At 35.4% G+C, this 15,210-nt stretch overlaps 1 protein-coding gene across 4 annotated transcripts in view; it reads right to left on the bottom strand.

Annotated features, from left to right (window-relative positions):
- Positions 1–15,210, bottom strand: part of ADCY8 (adenylate cyclase 8) — a 144,456-nt gene that overhangs the window by 47,787 nt on the left and 81,459 nt on the right. For all 4 annotated transcript variants that reach the window (XM_019614245.2, XM_010709320.3, XM_019614247.2 and 1 more), the window contains exons 5-6: positions 11,894–12,021; positions 2,330–2,488 (exon numbers count right to left, since the gene is read on the bottom strand). In XM_019614245.2, coding sequence (XP_019469790.1) covers positions 2,330–2,488; positions 11,894–12,021 — 287 coding nt within the window. The remainder of the gene's footprint in view (positions 1–2,329; positions 2,489–11,893; positions 12,022–15,210) is intronic.

Here is a 15,210-nt window from a genome sequence, read left to right on the forward strand (position 1 = left end):
AAGTGGAAGACAAAAGAAAAGAAGAATGAAAAAAAAGAAAATGATACATTAGTTGCTAGGGTGACTATCTTTGTACTGAATTTCAACCTAATATAATTTTAGAAGATTGCATTAGAAAAGCTTGAAAGATGGATTTTATAATGGGAATGATAACTATAGTGTGGAGCTGGCTACTGATGTAATACCCTTTAGTGGATCAAGTATTAATAAATCACTGGCAGATTAAAAATATTTCTGGATTTCACCTTTTGCACTGATTAAAAAAAAAAATAAGACTCCCTCAATTTCATACAAATGTATTATGTCAGGAATATGAGCACCAAAAAGAAAAAAGTATAGCCTACCCTAGTTTTGAAAACATACCAAGCCAAAAACTTTAAGTAAAACCTGTCAATGATGCATTCTGGAAAATTAATTATTAGCTAAGTTTTCTGCCAGTTCAATAAAGTAGATTAATACCTAGATGTACCAAAAAAAAATTAGAAGATGGGAAGCTGGCAGAAGTGTTTATTAAAAAATATTATATGATTTTACATGGGGAGAAGTGAGGAGAGGCTGAAAGGACCTTAACTGCTCTAGGAAATCTGCTTTGCGTACCAGGAAAGTCTGATGTAAATCACTGCCTTGAGAGACTTAGTGAACTGCTGTCACGTACAGGCTTTGCTCTGTTAGCAAACGGATATATGAGAGTGGAAATTACTCCGCTCCAATAGACTGCAGCTTAGTCAGGCATTTTATTGACACCAGCAAGGTGGTGTCCTCGCTGAGTTATTCATTAATAACTGTATTACTTGTATGAATTAACAGCAATAAACTACTCTTTTTGCTGGTGTAGATAATTGTTTTGCTCATGCTAACTAAGCAGCATATGACATTTCCTAGTTATCTGAGGCTTTCATGTGATAAGCAGCAGAGAAAGTAATTTTCTTTTTCTGAAATTTTATACACCGGTGACATACGCAGAGTATAAAATTTATTTTCAGAGCATGCAAAGTTTCATTTTTTGCTGATCCTAAGAATATAGAATACCTTAAGGACCCACTGAAGGAAAGAGTGGAGAGAGTCCACATTTACAAACACAGAATAAACCAAATAATTTTATATTTTCCTTGGAACATGACAGTTCTGACATAACCTGATGTAGGTATAGGGAGCATAGCGCATGACTCAGATTAGATGGCTTAAATCCTCTGTCACTCAAAACCTCTCTCAGACAAGATGATAGCATCACTTTAAACTTTTTCTGTATAACAGTGTCCATGGCTTTTACTTCTATGTTCCATTGCCAAAAGTTGCATCATTGTATTGTGGTCTTTTCTACATCTTTCAGCAACAGAAGAGGGAACTAGTAGTGTATAGAATATTGCTGCAATCATTATTGTTGCTTCAAACATAGAATATGCAACTTCCAAACTTCAGTGAGGTACATGTAGTGTCAGGTAAAAATAATATTTTATCCCCCAGGTGCAGATAAAGGGAAACCAAACAGGTGAATGGAAAGTGATATATTTTCATATATAGGCTGGCTGGCAAAAAAAAAAAGAAAAAGAAAAAAAGTCTCAAAACATCTGCTAAAGCATTAAATATTTATAAGAGTTCCTTGGGACTGAAGAGAATGGCATGGAGCTGTGACAGGTGACAGACAGGTTGGTTATTAGGAAAATGTTCTTCATCAAAGGGTGGTGGGAATAGAACAGGCTCACCATGGCAGTAGTAACTGAACCAAGCTGCAAGAATTCCAGAAGCTTTCGGAAAGCACTCCCAAAAATATGGTTTGATTTTAGAGTGGTTCTGTGTGGAACCAGGAGTTGGACTCACGAATCTTTGTGGTTCCCATTGGGATAGTCTATGATTATAAAAGCCTAGTGTCCATACCTCCTTGTTAGCATAGTGACCTATGAAGACAGATATCTTTCCATACTTTGTATATTATGAAATAAAATAAATAGCATTGCCATGCCTCACAACAGCAAAATGAAGCCTGGATAAACTCAGGAATTGTCAACAGCTAACAGAGATATTTGGGCTATCTCTGTGTACCATATAGCCTGAATACCACCACTGACCATCTTTGTGAAATCTTAGGTGGCAAAAGAGGAGAAATACTTTTATCTTTTCCAATGCCTTTGCATGGAGACCATTTTGACACTGTTTCTGTCTGTAACCTCACATCAACCTTACCAATCATAAAACAGAAGAAAAAGTAAAGCAAACCAAGTAAACCAACAAACCACCCAAAATTATAGTTTATGAAATAATGGAAAGAATTGGAAATATTAACAGTGTGTTGACAATGTTTTCTGGCTGTGGGAAATGCATGTTGCCTTACCCAGGAATTCCACCAGACTCGAGTTTGTTTGCAATATCCACATCCCATGACCAGACATCAAACTGCCACTTTCGCAGGCCCAGCACTCCACACAGAACTGATCCTGAATGTATCCCTATTCTCATGTCAATGTCATGCTTTGTTCTTGACCTAACATATCTGTTAAACAAAGCAAAAACAAACAAACAAAAAGACCAGGCGCATGAAATTATATGCCGCATTTTTTTGTATTTTTAGGAAATAATACAACGCAAAATACAATGTCAGTTTTGTGTAAATAGCCACTCGATCTGCGAAATGAAGAGATACCTTTCTAAGTAGTAAAGTCCAGGTAGTAATGAAATAACTATAAAAAACAGATTATCATTAAGCACTTAGTTGCATGCACAGTTCAGTGGCACATATATTATTCCTATCAGGCAGAAAGAAAAAGATAAGAAGAGAAAAACATGAATGAAAAGATTAATTGAAGTCATTGAGTTTGTCACCTTAGAATTATTAAAGAACTACCAAAAACATGACCAAAATTGCTATCATCAAATCTGCATATACTTTCATATTTTATTGCTTTCTTAATTAACATCAAAATTTCAAAAATACTTATTTTTGTAAGAAATTTAACCATTGCTTTTTGTCCAAAGGTGAATTATTTGCATGAGGTTTGGTCAGAATAAATTGTTCCAATTCAGTATAGTGGTGAAGACCACAGTTGAAAAGTAAACACACAAAAATGCATTTGTTAACAGGCTCAGAAGAGGGACTTTGCTCCAACACTGTTTTCAATTAATTTATCTGTGAGTCATAAACAGAATTTCATTGTGTTAAAATAATGTCTTCTTTTTCTGATATGAGAAAATGTGTTATTTGCAGCTACAGTCACTTAAACCTAGCACTACTTCTTCCAAGTCAGTGTTGAGAAAGTTAAGCACTTCATCATAGGAAACTCACAGTTATGATAATTGTTCAATATCCATTAGGATGACAAAAGAGAGAACTTTTCCAGTCCATCCTATGTAACAACACAATTATTTGCACAAAAAATACTGTTAGAGCTAGTGTTCATTCACATTTGAATAGCTTGCTTAAGATAGGAAAAGCATGTTACTAATGTTGGTCTACGAACAAGCTGTATCTCTGTCAAGAGTTCAGTTTCTGTGATCACCGACATCAACAGTAGGGCAACCAGATCACAGAGCAAGCAAAGAATAACCAGCCCTATTTCACAACTTTGAAGCAAAACCATTGCCTCAGTTGCCTCAGTCATCACCTTGACTGACCTTCTCTCGAGGAGAAAACTACTCACTGCATTTCATTACGTGGCCCTTTGTTATTGCAACAGGGGCACTGATTCATAATATGAAAAAAATAATGAAATAACAGTTTCAAAATTGAGATAAATTAATCATAAAAAATAGTGAGGAATTGAAAATAAGCAATTAGTCTTCATAATCCCAAACCTTCTCCCCTGGAGAAAAGTGTGTACGTGATATCCCAGTGCAGTTGCTTGTCTATTAGAGAAGACCTTTACATGGTTTCATGAAGCTAACATATTTCAGGTTTTTAAAACGAAGAGACTTATACAGCATTAATTATAAGAAAATAAAAAAGAATTAGCTTTGGGAGGACAATTATCTGTGTTTAAATTGTATATAGTTTTCATCTAAAAAATTCTTTATTTTGCAATCAAGAGGGCTTGAAATATGAAAATTAAATACACACATTATCACCTGAGATTGGAACATGGGACTTGAAAACAAATCCTCTACACTGAAGAAGTTCCTTATGTATCGTGAGAGATTAAGAGAAGTAAGAACACTACAATTGTAGTGTGTTATGAAGAGTTTTTATAGGTATGCTACAAAAATATCTAAACACTCATAACTCTCAGAGGAATTATCAACTACCCCCCACAAAATTGTTTCCCCAGTCTGCCTTTTTCTTTCCTTCAGACCCAGATCATTATTTCTCACTTTATGTCTAATTTCTTTATCTTGAAATAGAATGCTAATTAGATCCAGAGGAGTAATTGAGCAAAAAGATTTTCACTGAAAGATCCACAAAATAGAAGGACTTTACATTTATTAAAATAGGTTAATTGTGTGTCTGTGCATATATATACACTCTCTATTAGATGAGATTAAATTTTAAATGCTAGTAAATACTATCATTTAAAATTAAACATTGTAAATTATAGTCCTATATTTGTATGCTGTATGGGAATTAATGCACACTGATCTCATTGTAGAGAACACATACGAAAGATGCCGCAGTCGAGCAAGACTTCCCTTTTTTTCCAGAGTGTTCTCTAGGAGTTGCTGGATTTCAACAATTTTGTCCTAAAATATGATCGTGTGCTGAGAAAGTTTTGATCATTTATTTGATCAAGATATGATCAAGAAAGCTTCTGCATTTATTGAAAACTGCAGGTAGCTCTGATTCCATACCGCCTCCTACATGACACTAGAGACTCTATGCAAAGCTATATTCCTTCTTGCCTCATCTGTTATCTTTCACAACCTCCCAGAAACTTTTCCATGTCTGCTGCTGAAGAGGTATTTGATCTCAGTTCTTCATCTGTGGTGAGCTGGGATTTGGCCACCTGCATGCATCTTCTGACTTAGGGCTGTTCTGTTTTCCTGTCAGATTTCATGCTGCTACGCCTGCAGGGCCATATCATCATATTCTCCTCTTACTTGCCCTTCACAGCAATATGTTCTTATGTTGATAGGTAGGAGATCAATTATATGGAAGGACCTGATTGAATGGAGCCACAGGCAGTCTGGGATATATTTAAACAGAATCTGTCCAGAATATGAATCAAAAGCATGATGGAGATTTGGTCCTTATTCCATTGCTTTGTTATTTGCAATGCAAAATTGAGAACAGAACTGTTGAGAATGTGTTTGTGGATACTTTAGATTTAGCCAAAGTTTTGTTAGAAGATTTTAAATTGAATAATAAATAACTAGTTGTCGTTGAAAAATGAAATGAATGATTTGTGTGTAAAAAGTCACAGAATTCTTTTTCTTTAAAATTTGAAGTAATGTGGAGTGAGGCATTTCAGAATTATGTGGAGAAAGGGACTGTACGATAGATGTCTACGTATTCAAATCCAATTCCTAACAGAAAGTCTGTTGGTTATTTCACAAGGTCTTGTTTATATACTGTTGTAAGACAGAAGTATTAAAAACTCTAAAACTACAGAACCTGAGTCCTCTTAGTCTTAGGAAGAAGTAGTTCTCATTTATTCGGAAATAAGTAAATAAATAAATAAATCATACCATGTACTAGATATTGGAAAAAAATAAAAATAAAAAAAGTGCTCTTTCCATATATTCATGTTCTGCATTCTCCAGTTCTTCTGCTTCTTAAATTTATTAAAGTATGAATGAATTTTCTTCAGCTGCTTAAGGCTTTCTGGAAATTCTTTGGAAAAGCACATAAATGAAGTTGAATTATTGATGATCTATAATGCAGCTCAGTTTACCTCAAAAACTGCCTCATGAAATGAAACTGTGACTGTTGCTATTCTTGCTGTATCTCATTTCAATCAAATCAGTGATGAACATTTCATTGGTTTTAATTGGATCTTGACATCTCCTTCTGTCCAGCATTCTTTGATGGATGTTTGATTTTTTTTTTATGCTAGTAAATTGAGGCTTTTTTATTTGCATGAAAACACGAGCCAATATTCTGAAATCTGCTTTTCAACATTTTATGTAGCTGCCAGAAAATGGAATGCCCTGCAACTCACATGTTGTATGTTTAGACAGTGACAGATCAACACTATCCCTCATAATCAATTTCACTTTGCAAGGCCCTATTTGCCAACTGAGATATTTAAAATATCTCCAGCACATTATTTTTTATTCCCCTGGATGACTATTTCTTTTACCATTTCAGGAGTTTGCTCTCTGAGACTTGTTGAGGCATAGTCATTGCTGTTTTCACGTACTTATAACAGAACTGGGAAATCTGTGCTCTGTAAACTAAGTGAGAGTTACAGCTGGCCCTTTGAGCAGGAGGCAGGACTAGCAATCAGTCTGAGATCTTCTGAGACTTTTCAGTTGAGCCTAACAGAATTGTGGAGCTTCTTTAAAGAATTCAAATGCACTTTTGGACTGATATAAGAAGGTACAAGACGAACTGAGGTGGCTGCTCTCTTTAATATGACTCTGGGAGCTGTGTCATCCTTGCAAAAGAGACATCCATTACACATAAAAAGCTAGGTAACAGGGCACACTAAAGTACTGAAGGCTTCAAAGAGTACAGCTACATGACTCACAGGATATAACATTTTGCAGATGGACTTTACAAAGCACTGAATTTACAAAGTAAGACAGATAATATCCCAAGAAATCAGTTTAAAATAGTTCAGAATGGGTTTACCTTGGAATGAGAGCTGGATCCCAGAGTCAGCAGCAACTGTTATCTCATATCACCAGATTTATTGTTAATGTAACTGACTTGCTCTGAGCTCAGACTGATACTATAGCAATATGAGCAAATTACTTCTGCATTCCCATTGTTTAAGGTCTTTCTGCTCTGAGCAGCAGAGAGGAACCATGAAGGATTACAAAACATATTATCAGAAATCTGCTTTTTCATTTGAAAACAAGCTATTTACACATATGCTATCTTGACAGGGTAACTTTGATAGTATTTAGTGGCATTTTCAAAGAAAAGAGTTCTTAGAGGTGCACAAGCTGATTAATCACTACATAGTTCAATTTATTTAAGCACCCAGCAGCAAAAACAGGCAAAGACAGACTGTCCTGCTGCTCTGTTCCTTCATTGTCAATGGCTGAAATAGGCATGTGGATGTGATGATAGAGCTTGTGTCTGAAAGGCATTGAACTTGTGAACTAGAACTTTTGAAATGAAGGCAAGCAATAATTTTTGGTTTTGTGAAGCATTATTTTGTCTCATATGAATCTGAGCTCTCTCCAGCATAGGCTGAGCGTTGTGTATTGTGCAAGAAAGAATCTGTGGAAGGAATCCAGAAATATATCAATTGCATGAAAAATCATGGAATATGAAAGCAGTTTCTGGCTGCTTCAGAGCACAAGTAACTTATTTAACAAGCATTGATCACTACATGATTTTATGTTAATACTCAATTGATGGAGTTACAGACTGAGGTTTTATTCATGTAAAAAGCAGAAAACCAGCAGATCAGTCACTGAGATCATCTAAAATAATTTTTTCTTTTCTTTTTTTTTTATGATTTGATGTTCATATTAGTAACTTATTATGGATAGTTTCTGGAGTTTAGCCTACATGGTAAACTGGCAGTGATTTTTCTGTCAAAATAATTACTCTTTCAGCTGGTATTTTAGTGGGAAATAATCCAGCAAGCCATTCGCAAGTCCATGATTTACCAAATAAATATACTAGCACAAAGACCTGCTTGAACTTCCATCATTTATGTGAATTGTAGTTGGATTTCCATCATTAAACTATGCAAGTGAGTCCTTGAGTATCCAAGCCTTACACAATCTCCAAAATTTAGGATTAATGATAGTTGAGAAGGTGGTGGTTAAGGAAGCAATCTTTAACTCTTGGAAACATGTCCTATGAACTATACTGAGTCCAAAACTAAAGAGCAGAGGTGATAGTTACATTGTCCAACCTGACATCCCATGCAACACAGTCTGGTACATTTTAACCACTTGAATTTATTATTCAGTAACTTGCATCTGATGGAAATCTTTCTTCCAGGAAATAGCTGCCACTTCTTATGGTAATACTGTTGCCCATTTTTAAATCCAGTGTTGTCAGACCATATTAATAACCTCCTACAAAACAACTTCTCAGTTATGTGTTTGTTTTTTTTAAATATAATCTAAATAAATCAGCCTAAGTAATTTTCTTACTTTTAATGTACTACTGCTTCACAATAGTATGGCTTTTCCCCGTGTCCTTATAAAAATGCTTAACAAGCTCTTTAAAGGGACAACATGACATCAAGATTCATTGTTTTCATCTCAGTCTTGATATTGACATATTATTTTCTAAAATTTCCATTTCAAAAGTAGAAATTCCTTTATGGTTATTTCCTTTACTTCTCTTAACAATTCTTTTTTTTCACACTCTCTCCCTTTCATAATTCCCCTCTCTGTTCCTTTATTTCACTTTTTCCCTGAGTTTCCCTTGTTGCTCTCACTGTCACATATCTCACAAAGAAACGAAAAGTTCAGTGAACAAGCATGCTCATCTCTATCTGGAGCATAATGTGATATTTAGAAATTATCTTAATTTAGAATTACTTTAGTGTTCTGTATCTTCCTCTTATCTATTTCATATTCATTTAAATATATTTGAAGAAGAGATCATATCATTAAGTCCAACCTCATTTTATTGTTGAGTCTTGAGCTCATGTTCTATACTTGACTGTCAGCAAGTAGGCTCTCCTATCTTGAATTTTATCACACATTCATAATGCCATCCATCTGACACTCCAACACAGCTTTAGAATTTCATTAACACACAATGCTGATGACTGCTTTTTTCTTACAAATTTTCTTCTCCCAATGTATCAATAAAGATAAAATAGAGTTGTTTTTTTTTAATAGGTAAGAGCAATTATAGTTTTAGTTTCCCTCTCTGACATCCCCTCAGCTTAGCACATAGGTATTAAAATCAAATATAATCATCTCATGACTAAACATTATTGTACTATTTTATTTTTATCAACTGTCAGAAGAGACAGACATTAATACAATATATTTAAGACAGGAAGATTTGCACAGCATACAAAAAGATGTGGGACTCATCTGAATAAATGGAACTATTATAAAGAGCTTATTATTTTTATTTAGTTTCTATTTTCAATTGCATCTAAAAACAGTTTACAGGAGATCACAAGACAGTAATTATTAGGATTTTTTTCTCTCATATGATAGGGAAAAGCTCCCTTTCTTCACAGTAAAAATCAGAATTTGTGGAACTTTCCAATGGACGAAAGTCATACTTTTACTGTGCTCGATTATCAAGGGAGCAAAGTACAACACAGAATGGAATACATAAAGGCTTTTCTTGCATAAGCTTTGTAACAAGAACAATGATGCGTGAAAGATTACAGAGAAAACTATGATCCTGCATTGCTTGGTTGAGCTCTGAACAGCTCTCTATATCTGTGAAGAGAGAAATGAAGCAGCAAGACGTGAGTTTAGAGCCCTTAAGAGTCAAGTTTAGAGCCCTTAAGATCAAGATGCAGAACCTCACTTAATAATGAATTAGCACTTTAAATGTATGGTATATGAGGCATTTTAAAACACCCAGAAATCGTTTAAGATTCAATCTGTCCAAGATGTCCTTGTTTCACAGGTTATCTAACAAACAGATTTTGCATTCTTTTTATGTTCCTGCTGACAAAACAATTATCAAGAAGGCTCGCAGGAAAATTCAGTAATGATATCCTGATATGGTAGATCTGGGGGCAGTTCCTCATCTGCAGTTAGATACTGATCCTTCCTCTCAACTACATATTGTTGATAGGGAAATTAGAAGATATTAGAGGACCTAAAGATGAAAATCTAGTCTATGTAATTTAAAGATTCCTTCTGTCTTAATTACACAAAGACCTTAAACTGCTATTAGAGTGAAAAGTTCTGAAAGTATATGGATTTCAATCTGTGATTTTTGTGCCTAAACCCCAATTTAAATGGGATCCTGTTGCATAAACTCCATTTTGAGGATTCTTTTTGTATGTTTTGTTTTTTTTTTCTGTTTGGTTTTAATGTCTACATCTTAAGCTAGGTTGAGTGCTTCAGCTAAATCATAAATGAGATTTTAGAACTAAGGAAGAGCTTTGCATGTCACCTTTATTAGTTTCATATCACCTTTATCAGTAATCTTTAAATGTTTGGATTTTTCCTGTAATCATTATCTGCCTTGCAAGAAGCTTTGAATTCCTGTATATAATTGAATATAATTGTGAAGCCAAAGGATAATTTCTCATATCTTGAGTCATCTCTCTTTTCTTTTGAACATAAGAAATTTTTGTTTCATGAAAACTTTAGGGGCAGATAAAATATAATAATCTAAGTGTTTGTTTTTGTTTTTGTTTTTTGCAGGTTTTAGATCAAATCCCCAATTCTTAGTAGAAATTCAGTTTTTCAAAAAGAGGAGGTTTTTTTTCATTTTAATCATGAGAGAGTTCTATCATTTTCAGTTCCAGTTAAGAGACAGTAGAAATTTCCAAGTACTCTCAGACACGAGGACTGAATTATTTGTAATATTCTATAGAAGGAGTGATCTTCTCTGGTAAGTATATAAATGCACACTGAGATAAGTGCTTCAACAACAGGAAAAGAAAAGCTCGGGGAAAAAAAATATCAGATGGCTAGAAATTCAATGCTGCATTTATCAAACAAGTTGGAAACAATGTGAACTGAATTGGCCTGGGATGACCAATATCTTAATGGACTTTGATTTCACAACTCCTTCTGAACTCACCTATCACTTAGGATATTAAAACTAGACTATCACTTTTTCTAGAGTACTATCTTTGAATCTTCGTTCATAAGAGGACACCATAGTTTTAGAGACTTACATGGAAGTAATGATGTTCAGAGAAATTTAGAAAGAAAAATAACTTACGATGGGTTCATTGCACATCGTATTACCAAGCAAATGCAAATGATTTCATGTGTGTCTCCAAGTATTTTTAACTATGTTTTCCCATCAATCTATTTTTTCTAATTCATACTTCACTTTCCCTGGGTGGACTCCTGAAGCAAAATACTGATTACTTTGTTCAACATTTATTCTGTGATAATTGAACCAACATTCTTAAATATCCTTTTTACATAAACATTATCCAGTTACATTTTCCATTAATTTATTTTTGTTAAATTTTCTCTCTATTAAGTTATCTATAATGTAGCTGCAGTACACTATAACACTCTAATGTACATAATGAAACATACTCATTAAAGGGAGAGAGTAGTCTGGAAAATAAGCAGGCAGACAGACTGCATGGTAAAACAAGTAGAGAAGAGGAGAACATTTTGTTAAGGAAGACAGCAACTGAAGAACAACTCAAAAAAGATAAAAGCCACAAAAATTGATATAGTGGATAAAAAGAATAAGAAAACCTCTTGTGAAGGTTTTCTATGTATCTTCCATTGTCATGGAGATCATTGGACCAGCTCCTGCAAAGCATGTAACAACTACCTCTCTGTGCATTGGAGTGATATGCCATATGGATCTTAACAGTTCTCACTTAACACTGCTGTTATTTTTAAGATGAGGTTGAGGCAGAGAAATCTGAATTGTTTCAAATAATATCTTTAATAAAATAAACAATAATAAAACCAATAAATATACAGCAGTGGAAATGCCTTAATTTGGAAATTGCTGATAGGCAAAGTAGCATTTAGTATCTCATCCCATAAATATGGTGCTCTATGTGGACTGGAGAAATTCTGTTGCTTTCACAGTGATTATGCTGAGGTTTCCGAACCACCCTAAGAATTATTTGTCTAGTAATAACATTATTAATAGCAGTACGGGGCATTGTCAGAAGCAATAAAACAAGAAGAAAGAAAATAGTATTACCTGATAGTTTTTATCATACTGAGCCCCATTTCAACACAGCAGTGTGCATGGTCCTGGCGAGGTTCTGGGAGCCCAGACACGCAGTAGTAACAGTCTCCCAGGATCTTTATTCTAAGACAGTGATGTTCCTAGAGAAAAGTGTTAATGGAGAAAGAAAAGTTAAGTTCTCTCAATTTCAAGATGAACATGAAACTGGTTAGAAAAAGTAGTGAAAAAAAAAAAAGGTAATGGATTTTTTGTGCTTGAAATTGTTATGAGGGCTGCTCCAATGCAATGCCTCCTATCTTATTATATTGGCCTGCAACATCAGAGGTGGATGTTGGTGGTTTGGCAGTAGAGGTTGAATCTTCCCACCAATATCGCCTTACATTTTGTTGCCGTGTAACAGAAGGCAGTAGAGGGGCAGTCTGTCAAAATGGTTTCTGACATGGAAGTGCAAATGATGCAAAGGAGTGTCATTGAATTCCTTCATGAGGAAAAAAAGGCACCCACTGACACACTGCTGAACATTTATGAAGAGCAAACAATGGATGTAAGTACAGCAAGGCTATGGATGGTGCATTTCAGCAGTGGCAACAGTGAATGTGGCTCAGCTTTACTGGTACAGATTTTTATGAGAGAGGCATGCAGGCTCTTGTTCATTACTGATAAAAATCTGTACTTAATGGTGGTGATTATGTTCAAAAAGTGTTTTGTAGCTGAGAATTTGCTCTAACAAATAATGTTATTGTTCCCTTTTTATCTGCTGTAGTTTCTATGGAAATATATAGGAGGCATTATTTTCTGAGTGATCTAATGTGATCTTGATTTATTTCCATTTAGACATAAATTATCTTTATATTTTCAGTAAAAAAGATTGATAGCAATTTTTGTATTATTTTATGAAGAAGTGTCCTTGCTGATGTTGAGAAAGGTTTCATCAATGTGAGGCTGGAATCTAGGCCAGGGTTCAGAAATGCCAGTTTAGATAATGAAGGATGCAGCCTAAGCTATATTCTTTCAGATCATTCTTTCTGCTGCTTTTTACACTGGGAATAAATGGAAAAAAACAAGAACACTTCTTTTTTTTCCTCCACTGATAATTCCTTGCCACCTAAAGTCTCCACTGCCATTCTCAAGGATTCTCAACAGCTATAGGAGCTGACTAATTATCTGAATTCTAAAAACACCAAAATTGTTATATTGTGTTAGGCATTTTCTGTGGAAAAAATATATTTACTTGGCACCCAACTAGAATCATCCTTTACCCTAAGAGCAAGTACTGAATTTCATTTCTTAAATACTTACTAACAGTATCCTTGTAGACTGAAAGAACACACTGCAGTGTGGTTGGGAAATTATTTCAGAAGATCTTTTTAGCAAAAAAACCTGGATTGCCAAAACTTTTGCAGTTCCCAGACAAGTAGAACAAGTAAGCCTAACATCAGCTGTAAACATGCTCAAAGTAATCTGCTGACTTGGCACCCAGGGGTAGCAATCAATGCAGAAGAACAGAGAGCATAGCAACTTGAGACACAATTGCAAGTGCTTGGGGGCAGCAGGTACTACAAGTTCAGTCAGGGAACCATCTCCATGTTTGGCAAATCTTTGAAATAAGGAATGCACAATTAGTACGCAGTCAGTAAAGGTTCCAATCAGAGGACATCAAAATGAAGACCAGTCATTATCAGGAAGAAGGATAACATTTTCTAAAACTGCTTCATTAGATGACAGTAAAATACGGCCTGTGGTATTTAGTTCAGTTTTTTCTTCTCTTTGTCTGTGGCAACCTGAGGTGGAGGCTACACTAATCCAAGGAGAGTGGGAGTATGCTAGTGCCACTGGGGATGAAACAACTTTACGAAGGTCACAGGAGCAAATTAGGACAGTGCCTCAGGGACTGAGTTCTGGCCCAGTGAAGGGAAGTCCAGGTTATAATTCAAGATTTTGCCTAGGAAGAATGAAGCTCTGTACTGAATATCAGATAAGGCTTTAAAAACCCCAAAGTTGCAAAAGAAATCAAAGCAGTTTGAATCATATAGTCATAGAATATTCCAAGTTGGAAGAGACTTACAAGAATCATCAAGTCCAACTTCTGGCCTCACACAGGACTGCCAAATACTAAAAACACATTTGTGAGAGTGTTGTCCAAACACTCCTAAAACTTTGGCAGCTCAGAGCCATGCCCACTGCCCTGGGGAGCCTGTTCCATTCCCATCACCCCCAGCTGAAGAACTTCTTCCTAACCCCCACCCGCCCCTCCCCTGACACAGCTCCATGCCGTTCCCTCGGGCCCTGTCGCGGTCACACAGAGCAGAGCTCAGCGCTGGCCTCCACTCCTTGTGAGGAGCTGCAGCTGCCATCAGGCCTCCCTCAGCTCCTCTGCTCTGGGCTGAGCACACTCAGGAACCTCAGCTGCTCCCCTCCAGATCCTTCACCATCTTTGTAGACATCGTTTGAACACTCTAATAGTTTTATGTTCTTCTTATATTGTAGCCCCAAAACTTCGCACACTGCTTGAGCTGAGACTGCACCAACGCACAGTATGATTTGTTTGCAAATCTCTTCTACTTAAATACATTTGCCCAAAAACTTCGTACCCAAAGCTTTTGCTGAAGTCAGTTGAAGATTTATATGTGCCAAACAGGGTAAAATCTGCTCTGAGCACTGAGAGAAAGTTAGAAAGTGATTGACCCTGAGGTCTCCTTAAACCACTAATAGGAGATGACTGAAGCCTTGACCATACTGTATACTATTATATAGATAGATAGATATAGATATATACACACGCACACTGTATAGTATATATATTTACTCTATGTATACTATATACCATATATGCTACAATACAGTATGTATACCGTATACTCTAGCTGGCTTTAAGGGTTCAGTGCCTAGATTTCAATATTTCACAATTAAAATCAAAACTAAAATCAGACTTCTGCATTGACAAGTTAAACATGTAACTTTTTATCTCCCTTGTCCCCTTCTCTTCAACCTGTCTACAGGCTCACACAAATAAGTATCAACTTATATTTTATAAGGTTGCAACTGAAATCTCACATGATAAAATCTACTAAAACTTTGCTCTCCAGTTAGAAAAATAGCAAAGAAATAAAGATATTATAAAGCATGGATTCTGTTATTTGGCTTTGCTAATTGTGCTATCCAATGGATTTTGCACTCTACCATTTGCTTTTTACATCTATGAAGTATATGGAGCATTTATAACATATCAATTTGATTGAAGTGCAGTAAAGCAAAAGGCATCACTGTAATGGTATTCAAATCCACCACACATAAATTGCAACTGATAATTTCACAGTAAAATTTGAAAT

Source organism: Meleagris gallopavo, chromosome 3, assembly GCF_000146605.3.
Source record: "Meleagris gallopavo isolate NT-WF06-2002-E0010 breed Aviagen turkey brand Nicholas breeding stock chromosome 3, Turkey_5.1, whole genome shotgun sequence".
Taxonomy (NCBI): domain Eukaryota; kingdom Metazoa; phylum Chordata; class Aves; order Galliformes; family Phasianidae; genus Meleagris; species Meleagris gallopavo.